General features: G+C 44.2%; 1 protein-coding gene across 4 annotated transcripts; it reads right to left on the bottom strand.

The window, feature by feature from the left end:
* Positions 1-907: 907 nt before the first annotated feature.
* WDR86 (WD repeat domain 86) lies at positions 908-26,149 on the bottom strand. 4 transcript variants are annotated; one of them, XM_056335758.1, is made up of 7 exons: positions 25,863-26,149; positions 24,561-24,872; positions 21,699-21,840; positions 19,695-20,127; positions 9,506-9,641; positions 4,838-4,941; positions 908-2,389 (listed from the first exon to the last, which is right to left on the bottom strand). In XM_056335758.1, exons 2-7 carry the CDS (start codon positions 24,721-24,723, stop codon positions 2,111-2,113), a joined length of 1,257 nt encoding a protein of 418 aa, XP_056191733.1. In that variant the 5' UTR covers positions 24,724-24,872; positions 25,863-26,149; the 3' UTR covers positions 908-2,110. The 4 variants fall into 4 exon arrangements, with proteins under 4 accessions (XP_056191733.1, XP_056191732.1, XP_056191735.1 ...); XM_056335757.1 differs by lacking the exon at positions 25,863-26,149 and adding an exon at positions 25,332-25,562; XM_056335760.1 differs by lacking the exon at positions 25,863-26,149 and adding an exon at positions 25,332-25,562 and having other exon boundaries at positions 908-2,329.
* Between the last annotated feature and the right edge of the window lie 231 nt (positions 26,150-26,380).

Raw genomic sequence — 26,380 nt, 5'->3', positions numbered from 1 at the left:
AGGCAGGGGCTAGAAGTTTTAATTTTGACCGCGTATTTGAAGATGTTGTGATATTACCACTTCTGCCTGTAGCTAAACATGACTCATTAATTCCCTTCTTTACAAGGTCTATGCCTGCTAAATCCATTTGCTAATTCCATATGCAGCTGCTGTATGGGCAGATAAGCTCTCGTGTCTACTGTACTGTGTGCAAAGTTTTAAACAATCTGTATAGCCCAGACCACCTGTGCTGCTCCGTCCCCCTCTGCTAGAGGCCTCCGTCAGCAGAACACAGACTGCGTGGTGCAGTCAGCCATCACCCCAGCAACCACCAGCTCATAAACCTGTCTCACAGGGCCAGTACTGAGCTATAACGACTGGACTGAGAGGTTTAGAGTGGAATTAAGTTTACATGATGCTGATGAGCTCCCAAATTAGCCTCTCTTGATGGGCATTTAACATAACATAATTAATTAAAGTGTTTCACCTGGCAGGTTTCTGCATCTAGTAGGAGAGCTAACAAAGCTGCTCAGCAGGAGAGGTGAGCAGGGCACAGGGCAGCTGTGACAGGGCTGACCCGGAGTCCCAGAGTTGGGGTCTTTGGTGCCACCACGGTGAGCATGGAGCCAGCACATGGCTCTCCACTGCCTGTGCTTTTCCCTTAGGGCTGTGTTTTGTTTTGTGGCTGGCTGCTCCTTCCCCCAAGCAGGGAAACCGAGCTCTGGCAGCCTGGTCACAGGTGGGAGGCAGGACAGCTCCGCAGCACACCTGCCTCCATCCCCAGCAGTGAGAGAAAGGCAAGACATGTTTCCAAAAGGGCAGGTATGGGGTTTTTTTTTCCATATTCCATCCATTCTTACCTGCTGTGCACCTGCAGCCAGCCCAGTCTCCTCTAAATGAGAAGAAAGTAAGAGCTAGACAGTTGGTAATCTGTAGATACCACATGTTTATTAGTCCATTCTAAAAAAGGATTACAGCATGTTTACCTTGCTGTAGCACAGAATAAATAAAGCCATAAAAATAAAAACATGTGGTTAGATACTTTTGTACTGGTTCTACAAAGAGTTATATCTGCAAATAGAAAAATATAAGAACCCTTGTTTATTCTTGGCTCAGTGGTTATCAGAGAGGGATAAACCTGGAAAACGACTGGGAGAACTGCTCTTGAGTGTGACTGCTTTGCTGGTGTTACTAAGGGCCTGGCAAACCGAGGCCAGGCATAGCCTCGTACGGAGGAAAGATGACAGACCTACAGCGTCCCGTGCACCCTTCCTCTTCTCTCCTCTGAAAAGCACAATTCAATGTTTCTGGTGGATACAAGGAAAACCTTTCCCCCGTGAGGACAGTCAGTGGGCCAGGCTGCCCGAGAGGTGGTGCCATCGCCACCACAGGCCTGGCGCCTAGTGAACAGCTTCTGTGTCCTGCAGTGCCGAGAGGAGCCCAGCAGGAGCTGTGCCCCCAGGGGCGTCATGCCTAGGGGGAAGCGGGCTGCTGGAAGCACACAGCTGGAACGTGTGAGGCCCTTGCTGCTTCCTTTGCTGAAGTGTGAGATCGTAAAAGGTAAAAAAAGGACCAACCTTTGTTGGGAGGAGGGTAACTGCTGGGCCTTGGTAAACAGCTGACCTTGGTACAAAAGGGCTGAGGTTTAGCTTGTTCTTAAGCTTATGTTTTGTTAAAAAAAAAAATATAATTTCAATTTGCAGTTATACTGCAGGGCACCTTTCATTCCTACATTCAGCCAAACAGAGGGCATGTGAGCGGGCAACAGGAACAGGAGAAAACATTTCTCATTAAATACTAGACAGGCAAAAATGTGTAACATCTCTGTGCCCGAGGGAACTGATAACAAGCAGTCATAAGTGAAGTACTTAATTATACACAAACACCCCTCCAGGCACATCACCTGAACCACACAGCAGTCCCTCCTGCCCCCAGTGCTGCTCAGCTGAGAGTCATCTGCAGTGACATCTGACTTGAGTCCATCTGACAGTCACAGAGGAATCCTGGCTCCTGAAAAAGAGGTTCAAGCAAAGCTGTTTCCCATTCCTTTCCAAGTTCTGGTTTACATGGACACGGTGCAGAAAACAAAAGGTTCAGCTTTGGTGACTGATGGAAAGTCTGTTCTGGACAGTCACATTAGTTCAACAGCCTCGTGTTCCCCATTTTCTTGCTGAACCATACAGCCGACTTTATTGTTGAAGAGACGGGACAGACTTCCCTTCTGAGAGCTCCTGCCCTGGGCAGACCTCTCCTTCTTCAAACGCCGCTTATTTCTCTTGCATATTCCCCGGATGTCCCAAATCCGTAGTGTGCCGTCATGGGAAGCTGTGTAGAGCAACTCATTGTGGATCTGGAACAACAGGGTCACACTGAATACCACACCATGCAGCTCGGAATCGGCACAATCAAACTGTCAAAAATCAGAGCAAACACAGCTTGATCCTAACACTTCAGGCCTGATAGCTCATTGCGAGCGCCAGTATAAATTATCACAAAAGCTGCTGAAGTGGGATGAGACATTACCAAGTCAGGACTCATTTCTCAGCCACTTCACAGAGCCATAAAATATAAACAGCAAGAGTTATTTATAACCTAAATCCACCAGAAAAGCAAGGGGGGAACTAAACTCGGTGTCAGAGTAGGCTGTAGCTAGGAATTTCTAGGCTTCAGACTGCTGGTTTTGAAGATGAAGCTTAAGGAGGCACCAAAGTCAGCATCAGTGGGCAGCCGGGGGGGGGTGGGTGGGTCGTGAACACTTTCCCTTCTCACTTCCCTTCTTTTGCAGTAAATTAAAGGTACAATTCCTCCTTCAAAATTTGTTGTTCTTCCAAACCTGCAGTAATTTAACCTTGATTCCCTTACTGTAGTTTTGTTTCCTCCATGAAACATTTGCCTCTGTTGGTAATGTTTCCAGTTGCCCTCCCCCTGCCCTAGAAGCCAGCCATCAGCCTTGCTCTCATTTTTCCCTTCCTGCGTCAGTCTGTCCACCACAGGTGCCCCAGAAGCTGGCTGTGACAGCGAGTAACCCACCGGCACTCTGGCTTACACCAGCATGAAGCACCACACAACCACAGCTTCCTCATCCATATACTTAAGATATATGAAGGTGGCCACTTCTCAGTCCTCTCTCTTCCCAGGATTTTTTGCCCTGTGTGCTCGGGTATGAAATTTAAAAAAAAAAAAAAAACAAAAAAACAAACAACAAAAACACACAAACCAACCAAAACCACAAAGCTAAGCTTTGGTCTTGTCAATATTTAGGGTTGCCCAGAGTGATTAGATCAGTTACCACCCACGTACATCCAGGTGACCATGTGCTACACAACCAATTGCTCAATACCCAAGAGTTTGCAGTTTAAGACCAACTAGCCACTTGCTACATCAGAAAAAAGTACAAATACACAAAATATACAAAAGACAACCATATTTACAACAAAAGACAACATATTTACTGTATGCTTGGGATCAACTCCAAAACGAATTTTATCTCCTCTTTTTTTCATTTGACTGTCAACCTGCCAGAAATAGTGTCTCACGTTCTTAATCAAAATCTGTATCCTGCACACAGCTTTTACTGATATCCTGATGCAGAGAGATGTGGATTCTTAAATGCATAAAGCATCCAAGGATTCAAACTTTTCCCCTGGGATTCCTTACATGATACTGGTCTTTGCACTGCCACCAAGGATTACTAATTCCTCCCCTTTTAACTTTTAAACACCAGTATCACTTGAGCCTAGAGAATATGCAAGCAACTTTTCAGGCACTTAATTAACTCTTTGAAAATCTTTAAGACAGTGGCAGAGACTCTTCCATTTGTCTGGTAGGATGCGGGTCAGACGTCAATACAGAGCTTCTTAGTCATCTTTATACCTTCAGAAAAATATATCCTGATGTCAATATTTTATTTAAGTGTTTATATAAAGACAGGCTGAGAGAGCTGGGGCTGTTCAGCCCGGAGAAGGGAAGGCTGCAGGGAGACCTTATAGCAGCCTCCCAGTACCTAAAGGGGCCAACAGGAAAGCTGGAGAGGGGCTTTTTACAGGGGCATGTAGTGATAGGACAGGGGGGGAATGGCTTTAAACTGAGAGAGGGTGGATTTAGATTAGATATTGGGAAGAAATTCTTCACTGCAAGGGCAGTGAGGCGCCGGCACAGGCTGCCCAGAGCAGCTGTGGGTGCCCCATCCCTGGCAGTGCCCAAGGCCAGGCTGGACGGGGCTCGGAGCAACCGGGGCTGGTGGCAGGTGTCCCTGCCCATGGCAGGGAGTTGGGACTAGATGGTCTTTAAGGTCCTTTCCAACCCAAAACATTCTATGATGTGCAGGGTAACACATAGAAGTCACCACTTGCTCTTCACTAAGGTCATAAAGGACGGTAAAGCAGTCGCTAGACGGATGAGGGATACCCATGCTGAGGGGTGAGGCCAGCAACGCTACCTATTTTTCTTCTTGCATAGGGGAGAAACTTCTTTTTCCCCCTACAGCACTGCAAACGCATATTGTCAGTGTCTTGTAATGGAAGCGGTCTCATGAGGCCGGAGTCCATTCCCTGCCCCTACACAGAATCAGTTGTAGACATCTCATTTCTTATGGTTGCTTGTCTAGCCTGACCTGAAAAACCCCCAATCACAGAAACAGGACTGTCTCCGGGGGCTCGTTCTGTGGTTTCACTTATCCTTATTTTACCATCCAGTTTTTCTAACATTGCCTAAGAAATATTTGTCTGCTACATTTTGTCTTATCCTAGAAAAACATCCAATGCAAGACACACAGAACAGCTAGCCACACCAATTCCCACAAAAAAAGTGAGGGTGCTGTCAGAAGTGAGAAATCCCAGCAAAGAACCCCCTTCCTGACCTGGATGCAGTTGATGATGAACTTGTGCCCTCGGAAGATCTTCTGCAGGACACCACTCCTGGAATTGAAAGCTCTTGCACAGGCATCACCGCTTCCTGTGAACACTGCAAGGCAACCACACAACATGGCGAACAGCCAGATGTGAGCAGCCACGTAAGGTCAGTTCATCCGAGTTCAAAAATGCACTTAAAGCTAGTTCACAAAGGAGCGTGATGTATCATTTTTAGGCTTGATTCTCTTCTCAGTTATACCAAGTTCAGATCATTTTCATTTCCCTGACCCCAGCACGCTTGTGTTCATTTGTATTTTTCAATACACTGAACTGCCTTAAGCCTGAAGTTCCTACATACATCAGCATTTCACTCCACATGCACTTCAAACAGCTACTTCGGCTCTTCTCTTCCGTGTATATTTTCCTGCCTAAACATGCCTCACTAATTCTGAGCAGGCAATTTATCTCAAGTCTGGTTTTAACGTTTTGCACTGAGCCCCCCATATGTTTTACCACGGTTATTTCCAGGTTTCCATTCAGTACCAGAGTACCTTCATCACTTCTGCTGCAGCCTGAAGCAGCAGAAGCGTCTGTACAGGGAAGCTGCAAACCACAGGATCAGCATTACCCCCTCGCACACTACTGATATGAATTTGGTCTTTGCTTTGTTAAAACATACCATGTTTTCCCCCCCATTTTCAACAAAAGCTTCCTATCAGCAGGTAGGGCTGTCTCTGTTGAAATACCGTAGTGAAATCTTCTGTCCTCAGAGGTGAGTGGCATGTGTAGGCAGCTTTACAAAGCAGCTTTATAAATTCTTTCAGTGTGGTAGATTTCTTCAGCTAAATCCTGTAGCTTAGGATCTTTGCAAGCAGCAGAGCCTTTAAGTGATTCAAGGCCCAGGCTATAATCTCTGTTTCAGTATGGCACGGAATTATTTGAGGGTTGTGGCTGTAACTCTTGTATTCTATGCGCTATATTGTACACGTGCTACAAGGCGGGGCGGGAGTTAAGTAAATTAAGCATGACCAGGGGTTCTGGCCGTTCATCAGGTTTTCTCAGGGTATCTTAATGTGTTCGAAGAACAATTTCACAACACTTCAGGATCTTCACATGAGATCCCCAGACCTGCTGCATCTAGAAACTCTAAGTATTGAATATTTAGATTTTATACTTAGCAATATGCCCAAAAAGGAGCACATTTGTGTGCTTTAAAGGTTACAAACTGTCTTCATAAACACCCAGTTTCAAACTCCTCAAGTTTATCTAGAGATAAATTATTTCAGAACTGCAAAAAGCAATCTATTCACTGCTCCCTGCATTTCTTGTCATTGCAGAAGCCACTAGCATGGAAAGATTTTTATGAAACTGAAGTGCCTGAAGACAACAGATCCCTTATCCTTTGGGAGAAGTCAGGCACTGGATACCTAAAGAGAGGTGAATAAGTTATCACGGCTGTAAATTCAGGATAGAATAAGAGATGAGAGAACAGGCTACCTACTGCCATCAGATTTCCAACTTCAAACTGAACAGCAGGAGGCTGGGTACTTCCTGGGTACACCTTCAAGAAACATCTGGATGTGGAAAATCAATGTCATTTTATATGGGCCACTATAAATTCAATTGCCAACACAATCCTGAAAAAACGTTGTGTCCCATTCTGCTAATGAGTAACAACAATGTAAAGCAGGGAACAAGGTACAGATTGATTATTTTTTTTTCCAGTGAATGGAAATCACTTAATACCATTACACACATGCAGAGAGCAGGAACCAACTAAGAGCTGTTTTCACACTGTCAGTTTACTTCAGCTATCGCTATCAGGGTTTTGCTTCTGACTGACATCCTTTACATCTTTTGAACTGTCACTCTAGATTTAGGAAGTCTCTTTGCACCTCTGAGTTTCAAAGGAGAGCTGTTATCTAACCCAGATTTAGCAAACAAACAACAAAAAAAAGAAATCAACAATTATTTATATTTTTTTAACTTAAATTTCATAGACTCTTGGGAGGAAGAACAGGTTTTAAACGTTCCCTTAGAGTTTTTGCAACACAAAAAAATATAATTAAATTTTAAATGACTGTGCACATACTGTAGGAGAGAAATAACCAACATAATACCATTAAGTAAAATAGATCAAGAACCAACTTTAGTATTCCCCATGCTATTAATTACACAAGCAGACTGAGAAAAGCCACTAGAAACACATTCTGATGATTTAAAGCTTAAATCTCAAATCTGTCTAGACTCCCTGTCCACTGTAAAGTCATTTTGGAAACACACATATATTTTTCCTCTCATTCTTCTACTATATTTTCCTATTTAGACTGTAAACTCTTTGAGGAAATGTGCTTTTAGGTACTGTCAGCAAGCAACAGAATTAAGATCTTTAACGGAAAGTTACCACTTCTTTCCATGTTCTTGCACAGATGCCAATGCAACATAAACTGTAACAAACATCATCTATGTTGAATTATTTTCTCCACAGTTTTGAAAGACAGAGAATGGACACACAGTGCTGATCTGTCCCAGGTGAACAACTAGAATTTTAAGCTACACTAGCTCCAACATCTGGTATCCAGAGAGCACGTCTTCGTAACTCTAACTGAACAAAACTATTAGATACTGTGTAAATAAGTGATCAATGTATTACAATAATGCAAACAATCACAGTATATGAATTAATTTTTAAGGGGAAATTTCCTTTTTCAGGAATTAAAATGTGTCTAAATTCTATTCAAACAAGTTCCTAATATTTTCCCATGAGATTTTTCTGCCTTGAAAAGTGGAACAATTCAGTTCTCCCCATTTGCCATTTTTAGTATTTTTGCATTTGATTCAAAATGAGCTCTAAAGTCCGTGAACTCTTCCATCACACTATCAGGATGTTCTTCACAGGTCTGACTAAATGCAGCAATATTGCCTGCATTTTAAGAAAGAAAAAAGAGTGTTATGGAAAAATAACGTATGTGTATGGCAGGGACAGGGTGGTACGGTGAGGGGGAAGAGAGAGAAAGCTGCAGAGCTGATGGGGGTGGCGTCAGATAATGAAACCTTTGTTTGAGCCTGAACTTTCTTTATGATGGTTTTAGAAAGTCCGGTTAAGACTATACCAGTTGCATGAAAAGCAGGATCAACACTGAAAAAAAAAGCAGCTCTGGAGGTCTCATTAATGGAGACAGTCTCTCCATCTCCCACCCAGACATGAAGATTCCTCACCAGATCAGGCCAACATCAGCTTAGCACAGTTATCTTGCCTTTGGGTAGTCTTGTTGAACTCAATGTTTTTGTTTGTATCTTTGTAATTAAAAGGGGGAAAACACACAACACACACAAAACTATGACTAACTATTTTAATGAAGAAAAGTAGTGCTGTGAGTCTAATGATGAAAGTAAGACCAAAACAAGGCTTCCTGATTAAAATAAAAATCTACCTAGGAGCTTGGTTACATGTGAAGTTTCCAAACATAACTTTAAAAAATCAGTTCAGTTACTGAGTTTTAAGGGTGGTCAGTCAACCATGTCAAGCATGGTGCTAGACAACTGCATTAAACTTTAATCTGCCTGACAAGCTACAACCCTCTTCAAACGTGTACCATCTCATATTTGTCAGCCATTTATCACCACCACACTGATGATCTGCCAAAAGAGGTACAGAGGCCCAAACAGAAACCATTCCTTTGGCGTTAACACATTCCCTTCATAGCTGAAGTACAGAAATCTATATCAGAAAGGCATTGCGAATTTCTAGATTGGTTTAAGACAGGCATTCCCATCCTGGTTACCCTGAAGGAGAGAAGTACTTGTCTGGGAAGCAAATGAAGGCACATCAGGTCTAACATCAGTGGCAGGGTAAGACCAGAGCGACACGTACTGAGATTCAGGCTGATAAAAACAGAGGTGCAGTTTTGCAACCCCAAACCAGATATGGATAGGTGATGTGCAGAAGCAAAGCCAGCCAAGAGAGGGATTTAAAGAGGGAGGTTTCATGGTCAGAATACTGTTATGTCAGCATACCACTATTGATAGGAGTACTGAAAGTAGAGGCACTGAGTCCCGAGCATTAGTAAGGCAAGCAATTCTTGGCTACTGCAGAACCAACTTGGTTTGGGGAACCAATACATGAAAGAGGACAGAGAAAGGGAAAAAGAAATTGTGGAAAATGAGTTTAGGAGATGGTCAGAGTCTGAACAGGGCCCTAACCATTAGAAAGGAGCAGTGAGCATCTGAGATGTGATTCTGGTTTAGGACAGTCCATTACACAGTCCCTACAAGGTAGCGGAGGCAGGCACAGGGCTGCAGATCCAGCAGCAGCACTTGCTGTCCCCAAGTATGCAGCAGAGGCAGACTGACAGGCATCAGACTAGCAAGGTTAAACCACAGCTACATAAACAACTCACAGACAGCTCAGGATTTAAGCCACTTCCCTTGGTAACAGAAATAAAGCAACTGCCTCTTCATTTGCCAGAACAGAGGTGGAAAATGGAGGGAAGATCTAAACTTCCCACATGGAGTAGCGCAGTGAAGTTTGCTACTGAACATAAACATGTTGGAGCTGAAAAAAGTGACAATTTCACAAGCCTTCAAAATTACAATATTCTCTATTAACAACCTTTGATCAAAGACAAACATCGGAAAGGAGACAGGGATTGCTGAACGTAGGAAAGGCAACTTACAGATCCCAGCGTGGTATTTCAAAGTGCTAACGCTGTGTTTGTGAGCCTTGTACGTTTGGATTCGCTCCCCAGTGTCTACTAACCAGCACTTCACTGTCCTGTCCGCGCTTCCTGAATACAAGTGCCGATTCACTAGCTGAAGGGAAGAGAAAAAAACATCAACAATAGTCTCTCAGGCACGTTCGTGAGAGAACTGCGCTGAAGTGACTCATCCAAAGTCGCGGTTTCCAACTCAACCGCCTGTTACAAAGAGCACCAACTACACCTTGGAACAGAGGGACAATGAGCAAAACCAACCTTGCATTCTTCACCATCGCATCTCCCATTGACTTCTGGGCCTTAAAAAGAGCTCCCACATTTCAGAAGATAAAAAAAAAAAAAAACAAACTTAGCCCACCTGCTGGTGCAAGCAGGCAGGACTTCAGTGAGCTTAACAATGCTAACCCTACTTTCATAATTAGTTACATCAATACAGCCTCAGAAAAACCTCTGCAGTGTAGTTTCTGCAAAGCATATTTGACAAGAACTTTTATCAGATTGTAAGTTTCAATTACAACAAAAATTTCAGAACTATTTTGAGTAACAATAAAAAGTAAATTAAAAATAAAATCCTACACAGTGTAATCCAGGATTTAACATGATTACTCTGCACGAGGTCAGTACTGGAAACACTATCTCTTCCTTGAAACTGTTCTGTATCTGCTTTTCCACAAGTCTTTTTAGACTGTGTTATCAAATGATTCAGTAATTAACCATCCTCACACAGGTTTTTAAACATCTTCAGTCACGTTGTCTCCTGCTGTGTGTTTAGAGCAACTGGGCCGATAAATCCCAAAGGTGCCTCATTACACTAGTCACCCTGCACACTGTGTGAACTCACTGGTGGCGGAGGCTCGATTTTATTTTACACAGACAAAACAGAGAAAGAAAAGGAAGGACTGCAGTTGGGAAACCAAGACAGAGAGAAAATAACGGACCCGTGCAAGCCTTTAAAACTAGCCAGTACACAGTAACAAACTATCCATAGCCTGGCAGCTCAGCAGGGAAACTCTCCACAGTGCAGAGAAAAACTTGTATTCTATGCCCATCTAATGAAAACAAACTAAAGGTGTTAACAGCCATCGTTACGTACAGCTCTGATGGCACGCTGCTCCAAGCAGAGAACTGGCCCAACACCTGCCATCTGAAGGCAGTGTAATGAGGACAGGCAGTCACTGCATGCTCACAGTTTCATGGACTTACAGCAATCTCTGTTTCAAAAGGATGGAGAGACTCAAGGGAGAACCCTGACCCACGCAAAGAAACAGATTTTGCATAAGGAGTAATAACACCTTGCTTGCCCTCCAGACACACAGACCAGACTGTTCAAATGACCAGCAGAGCACTAACCCCTCACGCTACTCAGGTACCTCCAATAAACCAAGTGCAGAACAAATGACAAATCAGCTTGACACGGGTCTTGCTCTTAGGTCACTTTTAATAGTCTAAGGTGGCCGAAGCACCAGACCCTTACAAACCTTTGGTCCCCTGTCTTTGCACACTCTATATCTGTAAGGCTGGAATGTTTTTCACACTTAGCCATCTCCATTCCATTCCAAAACGGAATCATCCCATTCCTAAAAGGCATCATAAGTGTGCTTTGTGCATAAAAACATTTGCACTGTGTTACAACAACATAAAACAAAAGGCATTTTAAGATACAAAGCACTACAGTGATGGGACTGCGCTAACCCACGTAAGAAATGTATGCAGGCAAAGCGAGATGATCACTGGATACAGCTTCCACCAAGTCCAGCTGGAGCAGTGCATGCCACGCTTCCTACCAGCAGCACTTGGCCCATGGGACAGTTTTCATTGCTAAACATCAGGAGACTGTAAAACACATACCACTGTTAAAAGCCAGCAGGACTTTGAAATGTCACATCCTATCACTTTTAAGCTATTTTAGCAATGGCATTAATACTGTATCTCAATGAAGAAAGAGAAGGACTGACCAGCAGCACTAACAAAAACTGAGAGCTACTGAGAGCTAGCCTGAGGAAGGTAGCCTGACTTTTAATTTCCAGTCTCAACCTGAATGGGCATGAAGAGCATTATCACATCGTACCTGCTAAACGGAAGAGGATGCTCTGAGCTGAGATCCTGCTGCATTGTTCTTGGTCAAGTCATTGCATTTCTTTTTCAGACCTCTTGCTAGCAGAACAAGGGAAAACACTAAGTTATGAACTCCTGCAGGTAAATGCCACACTACATTAATGGTACATTAGGTTATGCTGCTTCATTTCTACGTTTAAGTGGGCGTATACATGCAGAAGTGAAACAGAAGAGCTGCAACTTGTCTAGATTTGTTAATTTGCTAGATATAAAAAGGTTTTAAATGATGTGGGCTTACTCAGGTGATTTAGAGCACCAGGATTGTAACAGCCATAGAATCATAGAATGGTTTGGGTTGAAAGGGACCTTAAAGATCTTCTAGTTCCACCCTCCCTGCCTGTGGCAGGGACACCTTCCACTAAACCAGGTTGCTCCAAGCCCTGTCCAGCTTGGCCTTGAGCGCTGCCAGGGATGGGGCAGCCACAGCTGCTCTGGGCAGCCTATGCCAGTGCCTCACCACTCTCATAGTAAAGAATTTCTTCCTTATACCTAATCTAAATCCACCCTCTTTCAGTTTAAAGCCATTCCCCCTTGTCCTATCACTACATGCTCTTGTAGAAAGCCCCTCTTCCAGCTTTCTTGTTGGCCCCTTTAGGTAGTGGGAGGCTGCTATAAGGGTCTCCCTGGACCCTTCTCTTCTCCAGGCTGAGCAACCCCAACTCTCCCAGCCTGCCTCCATAGCAGAGGTGCTCCAGCTCCCTGATCATCTTCGTGGCCTCCTCTGGACTCGCTCCAGCAGGTCCATGTCCTTATGTTGGGGGCCCCAGAGCTGAATGCGGTACTGCAGGTGGGGTCTCAGGAGAGCAGAGTAGAGGGGGAGAATCCCCTCCCTCAACCTGGTGGCCACACTTCTTTTGATGCAGCCCACAATACGGTTGGCTTTCCAATGCCCAGTAAGAGATCTGACAAGATGGCTGGCACATCAACCATCTTCGTTAAATTCAAAGCCTCTGTGCTACCCCGGCTGCCCCATGCTAGACTTTTATGCACCTTCTTCTCCCTCACCAGTTTAAGCAGCTGAGCACAGTAGCAAAGGATTCTCAGCCTTGCATGGAAACAGAAATACTTACAGGTTAATCTACCAGATGCCACAGACCAAGCCTGCAGCACAGCCAACAGCAAACCCCAGTACAGGCTCTGACTGTCACACAGCCTCTCATTTCCATGGTATTTTTAAAACACAGAGCACGAAATAGCTCTTGATGGCTTTCTCAACTAATAGCTATCAGCTCAGGTTGAAGTTGCAAATCAGATCTCCCTTTAGTCATATGATGCCAGCATCGTGCCATCTAAATTGATGCAGATTATCTACAGCTAATATAGTCCCCTTATAGTCACTGCAGTCTAGGGCACAATTTTTCTCACCCTGAAGCAGATGCCTGAAACAGATCATGTCTCAAAACTCGCTATTTCTCCCCCCAACAAGGACAATCTTCTCAGCTACAGCCACCTATATCAATTTAGGTGAGATGACTCCTTCACTCAACTAAAGATAGGTCTAGTTTACAACTCCAGCCTAAGCTACAACCTTTCAGATATCTATATTTAATCAAAACAATAATAACCATCACATACTGTTCCCCTAGCCAGAGCAACTTACAACCAGGCCCCACACCGTGTAATACAAAATAAATACCTTCCCTACTTTACAGATGGGGAACCATGATATAATGCAACTGAAGTCCGTCCAAAAAAAGGACTTGAAATTTGTGGCAAGTTTTGACTGCCTAAATCCCAGAGTGCACCCCTGATTTGGGAGGCTGATCCAACCTGCAGCCATCCCTTTTCTACAACACGGAGGAAGCATTACGTGCTTCAGCGCAGCTGTGACAAGCAACAGCGCGCAGTATCCCTGAAACTGGTCAAAGGAGTATATGAAAACCAGGTGGGATTCTGTCCGAGTAAAGCAAGACAGAGGAACCAATCTCAATATAACCCATGTCAAATTGGTATTTTCACTCCAGAGCCTTCTTTCAGAGTTTGCATCCAAAGGGTGTGACCATGCTCCAACAACGCAGACATGGCAGCCCTGGCTCTAACTCACCAAGGCTGGACACTGCAAATGCCCTTATGCTGCCTGGGCACAAGCCACCTTTGCTGTGGGAGCAGTGGAGGTCCTAGGGTCCGCCAGCAGCACAGGTCCTTGGCTCCTGTAATCATTTTTCTTAAGTCATGACTGTATTGAAAACTAAAAAGCCCAAGAAAGGAGGACTGTAACACAGTTCCCCTGCCCACTCCAGACAGGTCCCCAAAGCATTGATTTCTAGTTAGGCCATCTTCTGCTGGCTCTCCCTCTAGCACTCTTGCTGACCTCCTTACACCAGCTCGGCTTCTCCTATCCAGTAGTTATGGGACTCATCAAATGGCTTCCAGTTTCTTCAGCCTGCAGAGGCTGCTTAATCCAGATCCACCGGTTTTGTTAGACTGCTGGGCAAAACCGTACATTGCCATTCCTAAGGTTAAACATCTCCACTAACATGTTATGCTCAGCAGATCTGTCCTCTCTCAGGAGCTGGACAAAGTATACAGACTTCTCCAAAATGCTGCAGCTTCGGTGGAATCTGAGCCTCCCTGCTACCAAGACTGGCACCCATTTTTGTGTATGAGTATCCAGGCGCAGTCATTTTCAGCAAGTACTTGTAAGCTAGGTCCCCAGGTCCGTAACTACTCTGTTTTTTCTAGCCCAAAGCCTCCAAACCTTCACCCAATTCCTGAGATCCCAGTCCTATTTTTATTAAAGAATTTCATTTTCTTATGATTTAGAAGGAAAAATGTAAAACTTCACTCGAGAGATTTTTCCAGATACTCAAGTCTGTCAACTCTTGGTTTAAAAAAGATCAGTAGAAACAGTTACATATTCTGATCTGCAACTGCCTGGAGAAGCAGTGATATTTTCAAAGCTGTATTATCCTTGGCTGGCTTTTGAGCACTTCGTTCACTTTGGCTAACGGCCCAACAAAGCTCCTGACAAGGAAAATCATGGCAAGGCAAGGACACCTGTAGCAGAGCAGGCAGCACAGAACAGATTTGCAGCTCAGGTACTAACGAGCTGACTGGACATTTCAAACCCAGGTAGCTTCAAAAGAATTGAAAACCTGATGACAGTCAGATGCCCAGTTCTAAAGCCTCAGCCAGACAGTAAAAAAATCACTGCATTGATATCTGTGATTCTGGATTGTTCATATTTCTCATTACTCTGAGAGACTTTGCTTTGAACCAGATGAAACACAGAGACATGAACGAGGCAAATTTGTCTTAATTCTCAGCCCAAAGTACCAGAAGTGCCATTCCATGAGAAGTTCAGTCAAGACTCCTTGTGACTAGCAAAGTGGCAGTAGCAAAATACAGGTTGCGAACACTGAAGTAGTTACAGGTTTCACTATTCAAAAATATCAGTTTTATGCAATCCTGACCCTAATTGTTGTCCCCAGACACACCACAGTTTGAATAAAAAACCCTAAACAATCAGATCTAGGGTTGGTCTCTCAAGAGTCACAACCCTATTGCTCCACAAATTTGGCTGAACTGAATACATGCAGCAGCTTAAGACAATTTCAACTTGTACGAATGCCAAAAATATCTGCCAAAGAGCTGTTTAGTGTGTATTTCAACCTTATAGGAATGGACTTTGTTCTCCCAATTAACCTTTCCTATAAGAAACAATCTAACCCTCACCCAAGGAGATGCAGTCTGCATTCCAAACAGATTTGGACACATCCTCTTTCTGAAGGTCACTGCACTCAAGACTGGCTCCCAGGAACTTCGTGATGAGTTCACATCAGCCACCCATATGTCCCATTACCAGCTTAGGTCAGTATTGCTACAGTCTGCCAGCTGGGTCTTCTGTTCACAGCCACTTCTAAGTCGAAAATCACCAACTTGGACCAATCTCAAGTTACAACTATGTAAGCCTTCGGCCGAGTTAGACTTTCAGGATCCCATTCAAACCACATTCATTTTAACGAGCTAACAAACTCCCTGTGGGCAAGAAATTAGTTTTTTTCCTGAGAATCCATCTCAAATGAGCTCTCTGGTCTGGCTGTTAGAGAACATTTTTCAACTTTTTTACTGCATTGCAAAGTAATGGTACTAGGAACATGTTTCTTTTCTACAGGTGGTGTACACGTTCATATTCCTCTAATTCACATCTTCACCCTCTGATTAATTATACAACAAATACAAACACAAATTACAAAAAATATGTGCACTTAATTTAATTGATGTGACAAGAAAAAAATTCTGTCCCCGTGATCACAACAGTTAAGCGTATTAATGGAGTTCAGGCAATGGCTTTGTTCAAAGCATTCTTCTAGTGAGCTTTAAAAGGCAGCTAAAGGGGATGGTCCAAACAAAGGATCCTTTGCAGGAAAACCAGAAGCAAGTCCTTGCCCACTTGTTCATTTGAAACCCCTTTTGCAAGAAAGGAGTTTTCTTGCAAGAATGTTTGCTATAGGATCCAAGCTAAACGCCAAGCTGGATCATTTCTCTCTGCCAGCTTGTGGCAGCACAATTTTAATAAATACTCACAGGCAGAACAACCTGCAAAGGACAAAGCAATCCTTGTGAACAGTTTGCAAAGCTACTTTGGAGACACTCAGAAAAACATACACAAGTAAATATTTAAGTCAGGGTTATTCAGCCTATTGCAGGCAGTCACATTAATGAAAATGCATGTTTGATTATTAATTGCAAATACTGGTCTTTAGCCAGCCCTGAAATTTTTGAGTGGAAGAACTAGCATGGGCCGTGTGATTACACTCAGCCCACCCTTGCTTTTTCCCATCGCTTCCTATAAAATCTCATAATTGGCTCTTATACGAAGAAGGAGCACTCAAAACAGCTGCTGTCCCTTGCCTGCCAAGCTATCAATGTGCTGCAGGAGAAACAGAGTGAAGAGTTCTGGCTGCTCCTCTGCTAGTTACCTTGCCTGACTATGCAAGCGAAGTGGTCAAGGCTGCCAAAGCACCTAGCATGCACACAATTCCCACTGCAGATAGAAAGCCTCCTGGCAAAACGTTTGTCAGTCTAATTTAAAGTGGAAGGAAGAGAAGAACAGCGTTAGAATAAGCTGGTACCTGCAGCAGAACTACTTGACAGCAGACCACATGCAGTCAGTTCAGCTGTTAAATCACCTTCAACAGACTGACCCCAGGACAAGCCCTGGGGAAATACCTGAACAGCTCACCCTCTGCACTCTGCCATCCAGGGCCACCAAGGACAAGGGAAAGGCGAAAGCTAAAAGCTCACCAAAGCTTTCAGCTCTGCCGTGCTCAATTAGAGTCAGTTTCAGGCTCCTCTAACTTATGCTAGGGGACAACACCACCTATAAGGATCTTAGAGCACCTGAGGGACCTTCAAAATCTGAACAGGCCTGTGGCATCACCCCTCTTGCTTTTCACATGCCAGCACTGCAGGAAGCGAGGTGGAAAACATGGGTGTGCTTTATGAATATCTACTGCTCCTTCAAGAAGTTCCAGGAATTTCCATTCACTGCTACAAAGACACTATTGGTATTACTGGAAAGTAACGGGAGACAACTGGAACAGTCCAGAACTAATTTGCAGCAGTTGAGAACATCCTGGGGCATTCTTGTTAGTAACAGTACTTTTTAACGTTGGGGAAAATATGGTCTCAATATCCAAATTTTTCCTGATCCGTGTCCAGGATTGGGAGATCACACTGAGCATTTCTCAAACTTTTTGAAAGGTCACCCTCCCTTAGGGATCTTTACTTGAATAAATAAAATGAAAATAAGTCTTTATTTTTTTCCCTTTATTCTTTCCACAAAAGCATTATACCACCTAGGGAACAGGTAAAACTACCTTTAATTGCTGGTATCAACTCAGCTCCTCCAGGACAGGGGAGTGAAAATCTGGTGCTCACTTTTGCCCTGAAGAAAATGAACTATTGTCAACAATTAAAACCGTCAGCTGGCTACAGTGAGCAACTTACAACTACCTCCGAGTCATTCCCGACTCATGGTTTGAAAAATACTGTCCCAACTCACTGTCATAGACTGCAACATTGGCACTAAGAAGCCCTAGGCAAAAGAGGCTCCAAGAGCTTTTTGAGAACAAAAAATAAAAAAATAAATAAATAAACACACACCTCTATTCAGGAAGTTTCCCTTCTGTTGTAACATCTTTGTACGGATTCTGGTGATTGACCCCTTTCTAAAAGAACGAAAATACCATGTGGGCTGTGCTGAGAGGCAGCCAAGTGGAACAGAAGGGCTAGTGTTGAACCCAGTAAAGAAGAGGGAGGAATTAGGAAAGACCAACAGCCTAAAGCTATTCAACAGCAGTACAGTGACTGCTTAAGCTGGGATAAGTTTTAGAGGCCTAGAAACTAAATGCTGTCTGTGAAGCAGTATGTACCTCAGCTGGACTCTTTTAGCCTCAAACATCAACTGGTGATGAGAGAAGTGAGAGGCTACCAGTTACTCACGGCTAGAAGATTTGGCCAGGACTGTTGCCAACACAGTCTTGGCAGCAGTAGTCTTGTGTACTTTGAATTGTTCAGGTTTTCCAAATAGATGTATTGGTTTTGCTTTTCTTCTCCCCTACAAGAAGTTCTGTTTATTTAAAACCATTGTTTAACTCCATGCTCACAAGCAGAGAAGCATTGCTCATTCTTGAGCATTCTAAGAGTGCAATTGAATTTCCCAGGCTTCTGGGAAAGGGTCAAGCCAGTTTTGTGTAACAATTTTAGCAAGAACCCAATTAAATTAAAGCAAGCTCTGTTGTTGCCAATCTGTGCCTTGGAAAAGGGTTACAATTAAACAGCAAAGCATAGCATGACACCAAGAACAGCAACAGATTTACTTGAGCATCCACAAAAACAAGCTTTAACACTAAAAATTTACCCAAGCAAGACAAACATTACTCTAGGGCAACGTGATTTTGTGGGTTGGTTGGTTTTTTTCCTTTCTAAAACTGAAGGAAAATAGAACTGCTTCAGTACTATCAGGTTTTTAGTTTGCTAGTGTCAGCTGTGACTACCTTCTTTAGAAACAAAGGCAACATTTACTAAACAGCTATTAAAAATACATACTGTAGCCTTTGTAAAGGAAAAGCACTTACGGGCAACAAACACAAACCATGAGAGTAGTGAGAAAAACTACTGTCGTTAACTTCAGACACATACATGAATAAATCAGGTTTGCTGACCTGAAACTAAGTCACAGACCATCACACACCTCTATTAAATATACCATTAGCATTTTCTGGTGGATAATGCAGTGTACAGGACAAGTGCTTGTGCCATAGCTCCTCTTCCCCTTCATCTACCTAACCTTCTCTCCTCTGCAACATTAACAAATCTGGCAGCGTTCACCAGAAAAATACTGCAAACAGAAAAACGGAGTATAGTTTTTCAGGTTACGTTAAATTGTTTCCTCTCTGTCCTTCAGCATTTCCTGATTTTTCTCCCCCATGCTCTACTTCTCTTTTCCATTTCCCTTGCCCATTTTCTTGTCTTGGCCATCTCTTTCTCCCTTTCTTTCCTCAAATTATGTCTGTGTGGTTTTTAAAGCAGGATTCCTTTTAGCTTTATGACTTTCTATTACTGTTTGCCCACAATTCTGGGTTGTTGGGGTTTTTTCATCCTAGTTTAATCTGAATTTTTTTCCCCTTCCCTTTTTAAGTTACCTGACCCTGTGTCTGTTTACTTCCTCAGATTATTTTCTTTCAAAGTCTAGTGATCCCGTGTAACAATCCTACTCAGGTGAACAGCCTTCCTAGCAAACCCACTCATGAGTTTCAAGACCTAAGCGGATTTAAACAGATACTGAGCTAGAAGTTAGACCAGGACAGCCAGTAGAAGCCAAGAGGATATCACAAAGCGTTTTAGGGAAAGAGAATTTGTCTCAAGGCCACAGAGCACTATTATTTTGTTATGACATGAATGTTTAAGATTACCATTTATAACCTGTCTTGGGAGTGCTTCTTTATGAATGAAAAGGTAACTAAGGCTCACATGAGTTAGGACACAGATACCCCCTTTGGAGAGCTCTTGAAGAAACCTCTGTTCTTACCTCTAGGCAAATTACTGATCCTTGATGCTCTTTGAACACTTTCAGCTGCTCACCAGTGACAATATTCCATGTTCGAATAGTATAATCCGTGCTGCCAGAAAACAGTTCCCTGTTTGGTGCATCAAGTATAAGGCATAAGACAGCCCCAGTGTGTCCCAGCAGAGTCTGGTAACAGCGTCCACTGGACACCCACCAGACCTTAACAGTGCAGTCTGTGCTACCTGTCACCAGGAGGTCTCTGCTCACTTTCTCTTCCTCCTCCTCTTCCTCCTCCTCTTCTTCAAGAACATCCCTGGAGGAATAGTGAGCTAGAGTCAAGACACAGTTCCGATGGCCCCGGAATTCCTGGATTTGTTTCTCTTTGTCCACACTCCAACAGCGGGCCGTCCTGTCATAGGAGCCACTAAAGAGATAGTCTTTGGCAACCAGGATCCTGCAAAAAAAGAAAGTTTACATGTAGGAACAGTATCATTCTTTTTAATAACCATTTTTTGTCACAATTTTGACACCAAGCAACCTGAAGTTAGAAACAGTAGCATGAATACATCTGTACAATAGTAGCATATAATACATCTATAACCCCAAATCAGCATCACTGTTTAATACACATTATTTATGAACCTTTTTGTTGGGTTGGTGTTTGGTTTTTTTAACATTTCCCTGTTTCTACTTTTAAAATTGAGACCCCTTCTTCAGATATAGTGATGCAGATATTTCTGCACTAAAGCACTGTAACTTCAGGCATTTGTGTCTTTCTAAAATATTTTCCAACAGGACTGTTATGTACTTTTCAGAAGTTACATATACTAGCTAAGAGTTTGTTGTGCTTCCTTGTTTCATTGGTTGGTTTTTTAAGTAACTCATTCTTGATAATTATTGATTAGAATTTTTTTACAAATAATTATTTACAAACTCACCTATGAAAATAGCTCAGAATTAAAATAATAATTTAAAAAAATACATTCCAGGAACCTGAACTGTAACTGACAGTGTACAAAGATAATCATCTTCCCATCATCAAGCAGAGAGAGTGCAAAAAAAATAAAAAATGCACCTAATTTCACTTAGTCCAGGACCTCAAAAAAGGTATAGCAAAATCACCCCACTTTTATAACTGAAGAGCAAATCAGAGATTACAGCTCAAGAAGTCAACTTACTGGGCCTCCAAAATAATGGAGTTGTAGCTACACAAACATACAATAGAAAAATCTCTTAGTTCATATTTCCAAACCAGAGATAGGGAACATCATAACCTGTTGTCTTCTTCAGCTGAGTTTGGTCCTCTGGAACCTTTCAAACTGGCAACAAAGTCATATGAATAGGGAACACATTTCCTATTTGCTGATTCAAGCAAAAATCAGGCCAGTGCCAAAATACAGACAGAGCCAGCTTTCCTAACTATTTACAGAATCTAGTTACACTTTGTATGTGTTTTGAGTTTAGTAAGGAACAAAAAAACCCACCCACCCAAAAAAAAAAAACCCCAAAGAAAAAAACCCACACACCAATCTTTGACTGCTCTATTTGTCATTAATTAAATCCAGTCCAACTATGAAGAGGCACTTTAAATTGACAGGCCGATCCGTAACACACAATCGGTTTAATATTAAACTTCATTTGCACAAACAGAAATAGTATTTCCAGAAAAAAGCCCTGACTTTACCCCTCTTAATGATGCTGACACAAAGGCTTGACGTGATGTTTTTAAATCTATTTATCAGAAGCATCTGTTATCAATTGAATAATTTCTTGTGGAATTTCATTCCTAGCCCTGGATTCAATTCCCCTGCTGTGTGCCTTTCATTTCTCTCCTATCTGCTGTCTATGGATGTGTCAGCACTGTTGCTAGGAAAACTAATCATTACAGCACAGAACATGTGTAGCATGAACTCCAAGGTTTACACAACCCACTTTATTAGTGTAGTAATGGAGAATTGTAGTAAAATGACAATATGTGCAATAATAGATTACAGGAACACATGGGAAGAACTCCACAGAACCAACCTGTTAACTATTGATGTGTGTCCTCGGTAAATGGCCAGGCACTGACCTGTCATCACATCCCACTTTCGAATGGTATGATCTGCGCTACACGTGAAGGCAGCCTCATTTTCTAAGTGGCAAAAGGTGATGTAACTTTCATGTCCTAGGAATAACAAAGGAAATAAATTCAAGCACTGTGCATGCAAGCAGGAGACTAGTCAAGCTTTTCACCTTAACTAAAAGAAAAATAGAACAAACAAACAGACTGAGACTCTAGTTTTAAATGCACCACCATGTTCTTCACATTTAAAGATTTAAATACAAATGTTGTGTTTTATACAACAGCAGAAAACTCTGCTTCATTGATATAAAGTTAAGTGATAGAACAGTACAGTTCCACCAATCAGGTAGATCAAAAAGTATTGTAAAACCATAATGAGCTATATTAATATCAGTATAATAAAACTCAGATTACTAAAGTTTAAAACCAGTTAAAAATTGGCCTTTTTTTTTTTTTAATGAAGAAATGTTTTTGCTTCTTTCTTCAGAAGTCAGGAAAAAAGGCTGCATTTCAACCCAGCCCAGTGATCGTCAGGACACAAACAGCCCTAAATTAAAGTACTGAAACTATGAAAAAAGGAAGCAACATGAGACTTACCAGCAAGCTTAATTTCATTGTCCAAGCAGAATGAAATGCAAACAAAAAAACATATCTGCTAAAAAGTCAGCCAATACTTTCCCCATTATGACTAATAACATTAATAAATCCTACAATTTTCAAAATGCCAGTATACCTTTAAGGAAATGACACAGAAAGAAAGAATAAAAGCACAATTATTTATACAGTAGTCACAGTATTTTGAGATTCTACAGTTACAATAAAAAGAGACACAAATGCTACTCTAAAAATTTCATGCTGAAAAACAGGGTAATGCTAGCAAAGAGGAATCAATATTACAACCTTAAGTTTTGTCATCACTTAGCAAGGTGTGTCATTTTTCTATTGTATCATTATATGCATCACATTTAAAAATCACCTTAGGATTCAAGTCTCAGCTTTGTCCAAGATACCTTGTATGAAATTGTTGCCACCTATCTAATCATTGGGATAGTATTATCTTGCACTCTTCCATTTTAGTTTAGACTGTAAGCTTTCAAGATCAGAACTGTTTCCTCTTAACTATCAGAAGAGAGCCCCAGACTTTGGTTGAAGCTGGTGGGTCCTACTGTGATTTAAATGACAGTATTTTTTGACAAGAAAAAAAATGTAAAAAGGACACATATGATTAAAGAGAATTAGATGGACAGACGAAGATATTAGAAAAACAGAATCATGTTGTAGAATAAAGATACGGTAAAAAAACTGAGGGAAAGCAGACTCTCCAGTAAAACAGTTTGTTTCACTGACTGCAAAAACCAGATTTTAATACAACTCCTGTAGTTCAAGAGTGAACCAGAATCCACGTTATAAACACACGTTTTGGTTTCCTCATAAGCAAATTCACCACATGCCAAAAATTAAACATATCACCAGGGCTATATAAGCAGAACTACACCCACCTTCACAGTTTTGTAAAAACTTTTTGCTAAGCAACTTAAACAGGACAAGTTTCAACCAACTGGGATTTTTCTCACAGCATCCTGTAAGCTTGCTCTGAGAAGATCAAAAAACCATCTTGGTTACTGCACAGTAACTAAGTCTCTCAGTCAGATTTTAACCATCAATAACACTCAAGCCACGCAAAGAATGCCAAAAGCCCTTGTGGCAGACAAGGTCTGGTGCTGGTCTGGTCAAAAGCAGCCACCAAAGAAATCTTTTGGTTATGCCATGGTGGAAGCCTGAGACTGTGTTATAGAAGTTTATCAGTAATTATAGCTTGCACGATACAAATTTACACAACTGTGTGCATGCATAAACATAAAATAAATTACCTGCTTTGACTGACAGCTCATAAACCATCTAGCCAACCTTCTTTAGAGTTTAACCCAAACGCTAGCAGAACATAGGCCAGATCCTGAATATCATCCAATACATTTCTATTTCTAGTTAAAACTTAGTCAGTGGTTTAAAGGGATTTCTAAGCCTAAAGCAAATGCAGTGACTTTTTCAGGAGCTAGAACCATGGCAGGATGTGGGAAAACCAGAGAATACTCAATAGTTAAAACAAGCAAGAAAATAAACAACAATAACAAAAAAAAATCACAGCAATGTGACTTCTTCTTTGAAATAAAAAAGGATTAGAAATTCCAAATTTAGGAGTTTTTCTTTTTTTCTGTATTAAGAGAAAAGAACGTGAGTGAGGATACAAACATCTTTAGTCCACATCTGACTCATGCATGACTGTACTTTCTACAGAGTTTTTCTTTTCTTTTTAATTCTTTTGAGATGCTACTCTAAGGATAATAAACTTCGTTTAAAATGCAAAATCAATTTAAAATTAGGGGGAAAACACCCTATTTCATAAGGTTTCTTTCCAGACTTCTGGGTCGAGAGTTTCTAGATACAGATTGTCTGGAAAATAAGATGATTAAGGGCGGGTGGGGTGGGGGGGGTGGAGAAGAGAGAAGAGGCATAGAGAGACCAAAAGTCAATTTCATCAGGGTGTAAAACAGACGGTTTCTAGAAAGAGACACAAGTTAAACATCTGCTAGGTTCCACATCCTGAGATAAAAGGATCCATAAGTCAGTAGCACTGGTAACCTGTTTTGGGTTGCAACAGCTTCTCCTTAACATTCCTGTAACAAATACTCAAAAGAGCACAAAACAAAACAAGCAGATTTTGGCTGCCCAGCAGGCTGCAGGGACTGAAAGAGCCCAGACCATGCTGTGTGGCCTGTACCATGCTTTAGAGTCAAAAACTAGGTGAAAAGAAGCTACTGTACCTTGGAAGTGGCCATGGCACTGGCTGTCGGCGGTGCTCCAGAGCCGCGCAGTGCCGTCCTCGCTACCCGTGAGCAGGCGCTGCCCGTCGGGGCTCAGGCTCAGCCAGTTGATGCCTCCTTGGTGATCGGTGCAGACCTTCACGGCTGAGCCGCTATTCCCCATCCCGGCGGTCCCAGCGAAGGCAGAGGCTGCGGGTCAGATCACAGGCACCATGCAACCCCCAGGCCGTGCTCTGGGCCTCCAGCTGTCTCCCACCGACCAACTTCAGCCATTACCTCAACTCCAAAAAATCAGCTGGGTAGTCCACACTCCTGCACAGGGACACAAAGGAGGAAGAGAAGTGCACGTTAAATATCATTTCATCTCCCCCGTGGATACATCACTTTCTGGGTCAGGGCGTGCTGAAGCCACCGAGCGCCTCCCCCGCAGGAACCGAAGCCCTACGGTGGAAGATGGCTCTTCAGCCACCCGCTCACTCGTGCGCCCTTCCAGGGGCACAGAGGGGAGTCCAGCCCCCGGGAGAGCCGCCAGCCCGGCCACCCCGGCACCGCTACCCGGTGCCCCGCGCTGAGGCTGCCGCCGCGCCGCTTCTCCTCACGCGGTTCCAAGGCTGACCCGGGACACGCTGAAGAGGCGACGAGAGAGGGAAGCCCAGCCTCAGGCCGCCCCCAGGGGCCGCCTGCCCCCTCCCTCGGCCGCCGCGGGATCCCCTCAGCGCCCCCAGCCCTCGCACACGGCCCCCGGTACCACAGCCCTCGGCTTCCACTCACCGCCCCGGACACGGCCCCGGGTGGAGGGCGCGGGGCTCGGCGCAGCGACCCCTCACTCACGCTCTGGGGAGGGGGAACCTCCTCCCGCCGGGGCGGGGGGCCCGGAGCGGGCGCTGGGCCGAGCGCGGGGTACCCCCCGCCACCGCCCTGCGGGGAGGCGGGAAGGGCTCCCCTCCGCCCCCGCCGCCGGGCCGAGGCGGGCGCCCCGCCGCCGTGCCCCGCTCAGGCCACCTCGGGGCGGTTCCGCACCCCCAGCGCCGGCCCTCCCCCCCTCCCTCCGTTACCTCCCCCCCTCCCTCCGTTACCTCCCCCTCCATGTTAGCACCGCTCCCAACCGCGGCAGCCCCCTCCCCGAGGCGGGAAGCCGCGGCCTCCCCCTGTCCGCGCTGCTTCCACGGGGCTGCCGCTCCCCGCCTCGTCCCCCCGGGGGCTGCCCCCCCGGGACAGCCTCCCCCCGCAGCGACCCCCATTTTCGGGGGAAAGAGGCATCCCCCGCCCCGCCCGCCTCCCCAGGGCTGAAGCCGCCCTTACCTCATTTTAGTCACCCGGCGCTGAGGCGGGGAGCGGGGGAAGAGCTGAGGGACGGGGAAAGCCTTTCCCGGCTGGGGACCCTTTAACAACCGCACTAGAACCAAACCAGCCCGAGCGCTCCCGCACCCCCAGCGGAGTCCCCAGCCCTGTCCCCGGGGGAGGCAGCGCTTCCTGCGGCACGTTTCGCCCCCTCAGGCTGCCGGCCGGCCCCGCCGTGCGGCTGCGCCAGCCCCGCCGCCTCAGGGCACCCCCCGGGGGCAGCGGCCCCGCGGCGGGCTCCCCGCCGGGCAGCCGCGTTCCTGCCCCCTCACCCGGCTGCTCAGGACGGTGCCTCCCGGGGGGACGCGCACAGCTGGGGGCTGGCTCTGAGGGAAGCCGTCGCCTTTTGTTCCTCTTTTCGCCCCACTGGCGGGGCAAGCTCCGGCCAAACTCCTCCTCAGGAGCCCCAAACCCCCTCTCTCACTCTGCACATACCCAAAGCCTTTTGAGCCGTTTTTGTTAACGCAGCCCCTCGCCCC

Source organism: Falco biarmicus, chromosome 4 (assembly GCF_023638135.1).
Source record: "Falco biarmicus isolate bFalBia1 chromosome 4, bFalBia1.pri, whole genome shotgun sequence".
Lineage (NCBI taxonomy): Eukaryota > Metazoa > Chordata > Aves > Falconiformes > Falconidae > Falco > Falco biarmicus.
Note: the sequence above shows the minus strand (reverse complement) of the source record. Positions and strands in the feature narration are given on the sequence as shown.

Bases quoted from the DNA above. Each gene is read 5' to 3' on its own strand.
- WDR86 (XM_056335758.1), bottom strand. From the start codon at position 24,723: ATGGGGAATAGCGGCTCAGCCGTGAAGGTCTGCACCGATCACCAAGGA. The intron at 9,642-19,694 runs GTAAGAACAGAG...TCTTCCCTTCAG, and splicing joins GATCAGTAATTTGCCTAGAG to CTAGTGAATCGGCACTTGTA. The intron at 4,942-9,505 runs GTAAGTTGCCTT...GTTGCCTTGCAG, and splicing joins GAAATACCACGCTGGGATCT to TGTTCACAGGAAGCGGTGAT.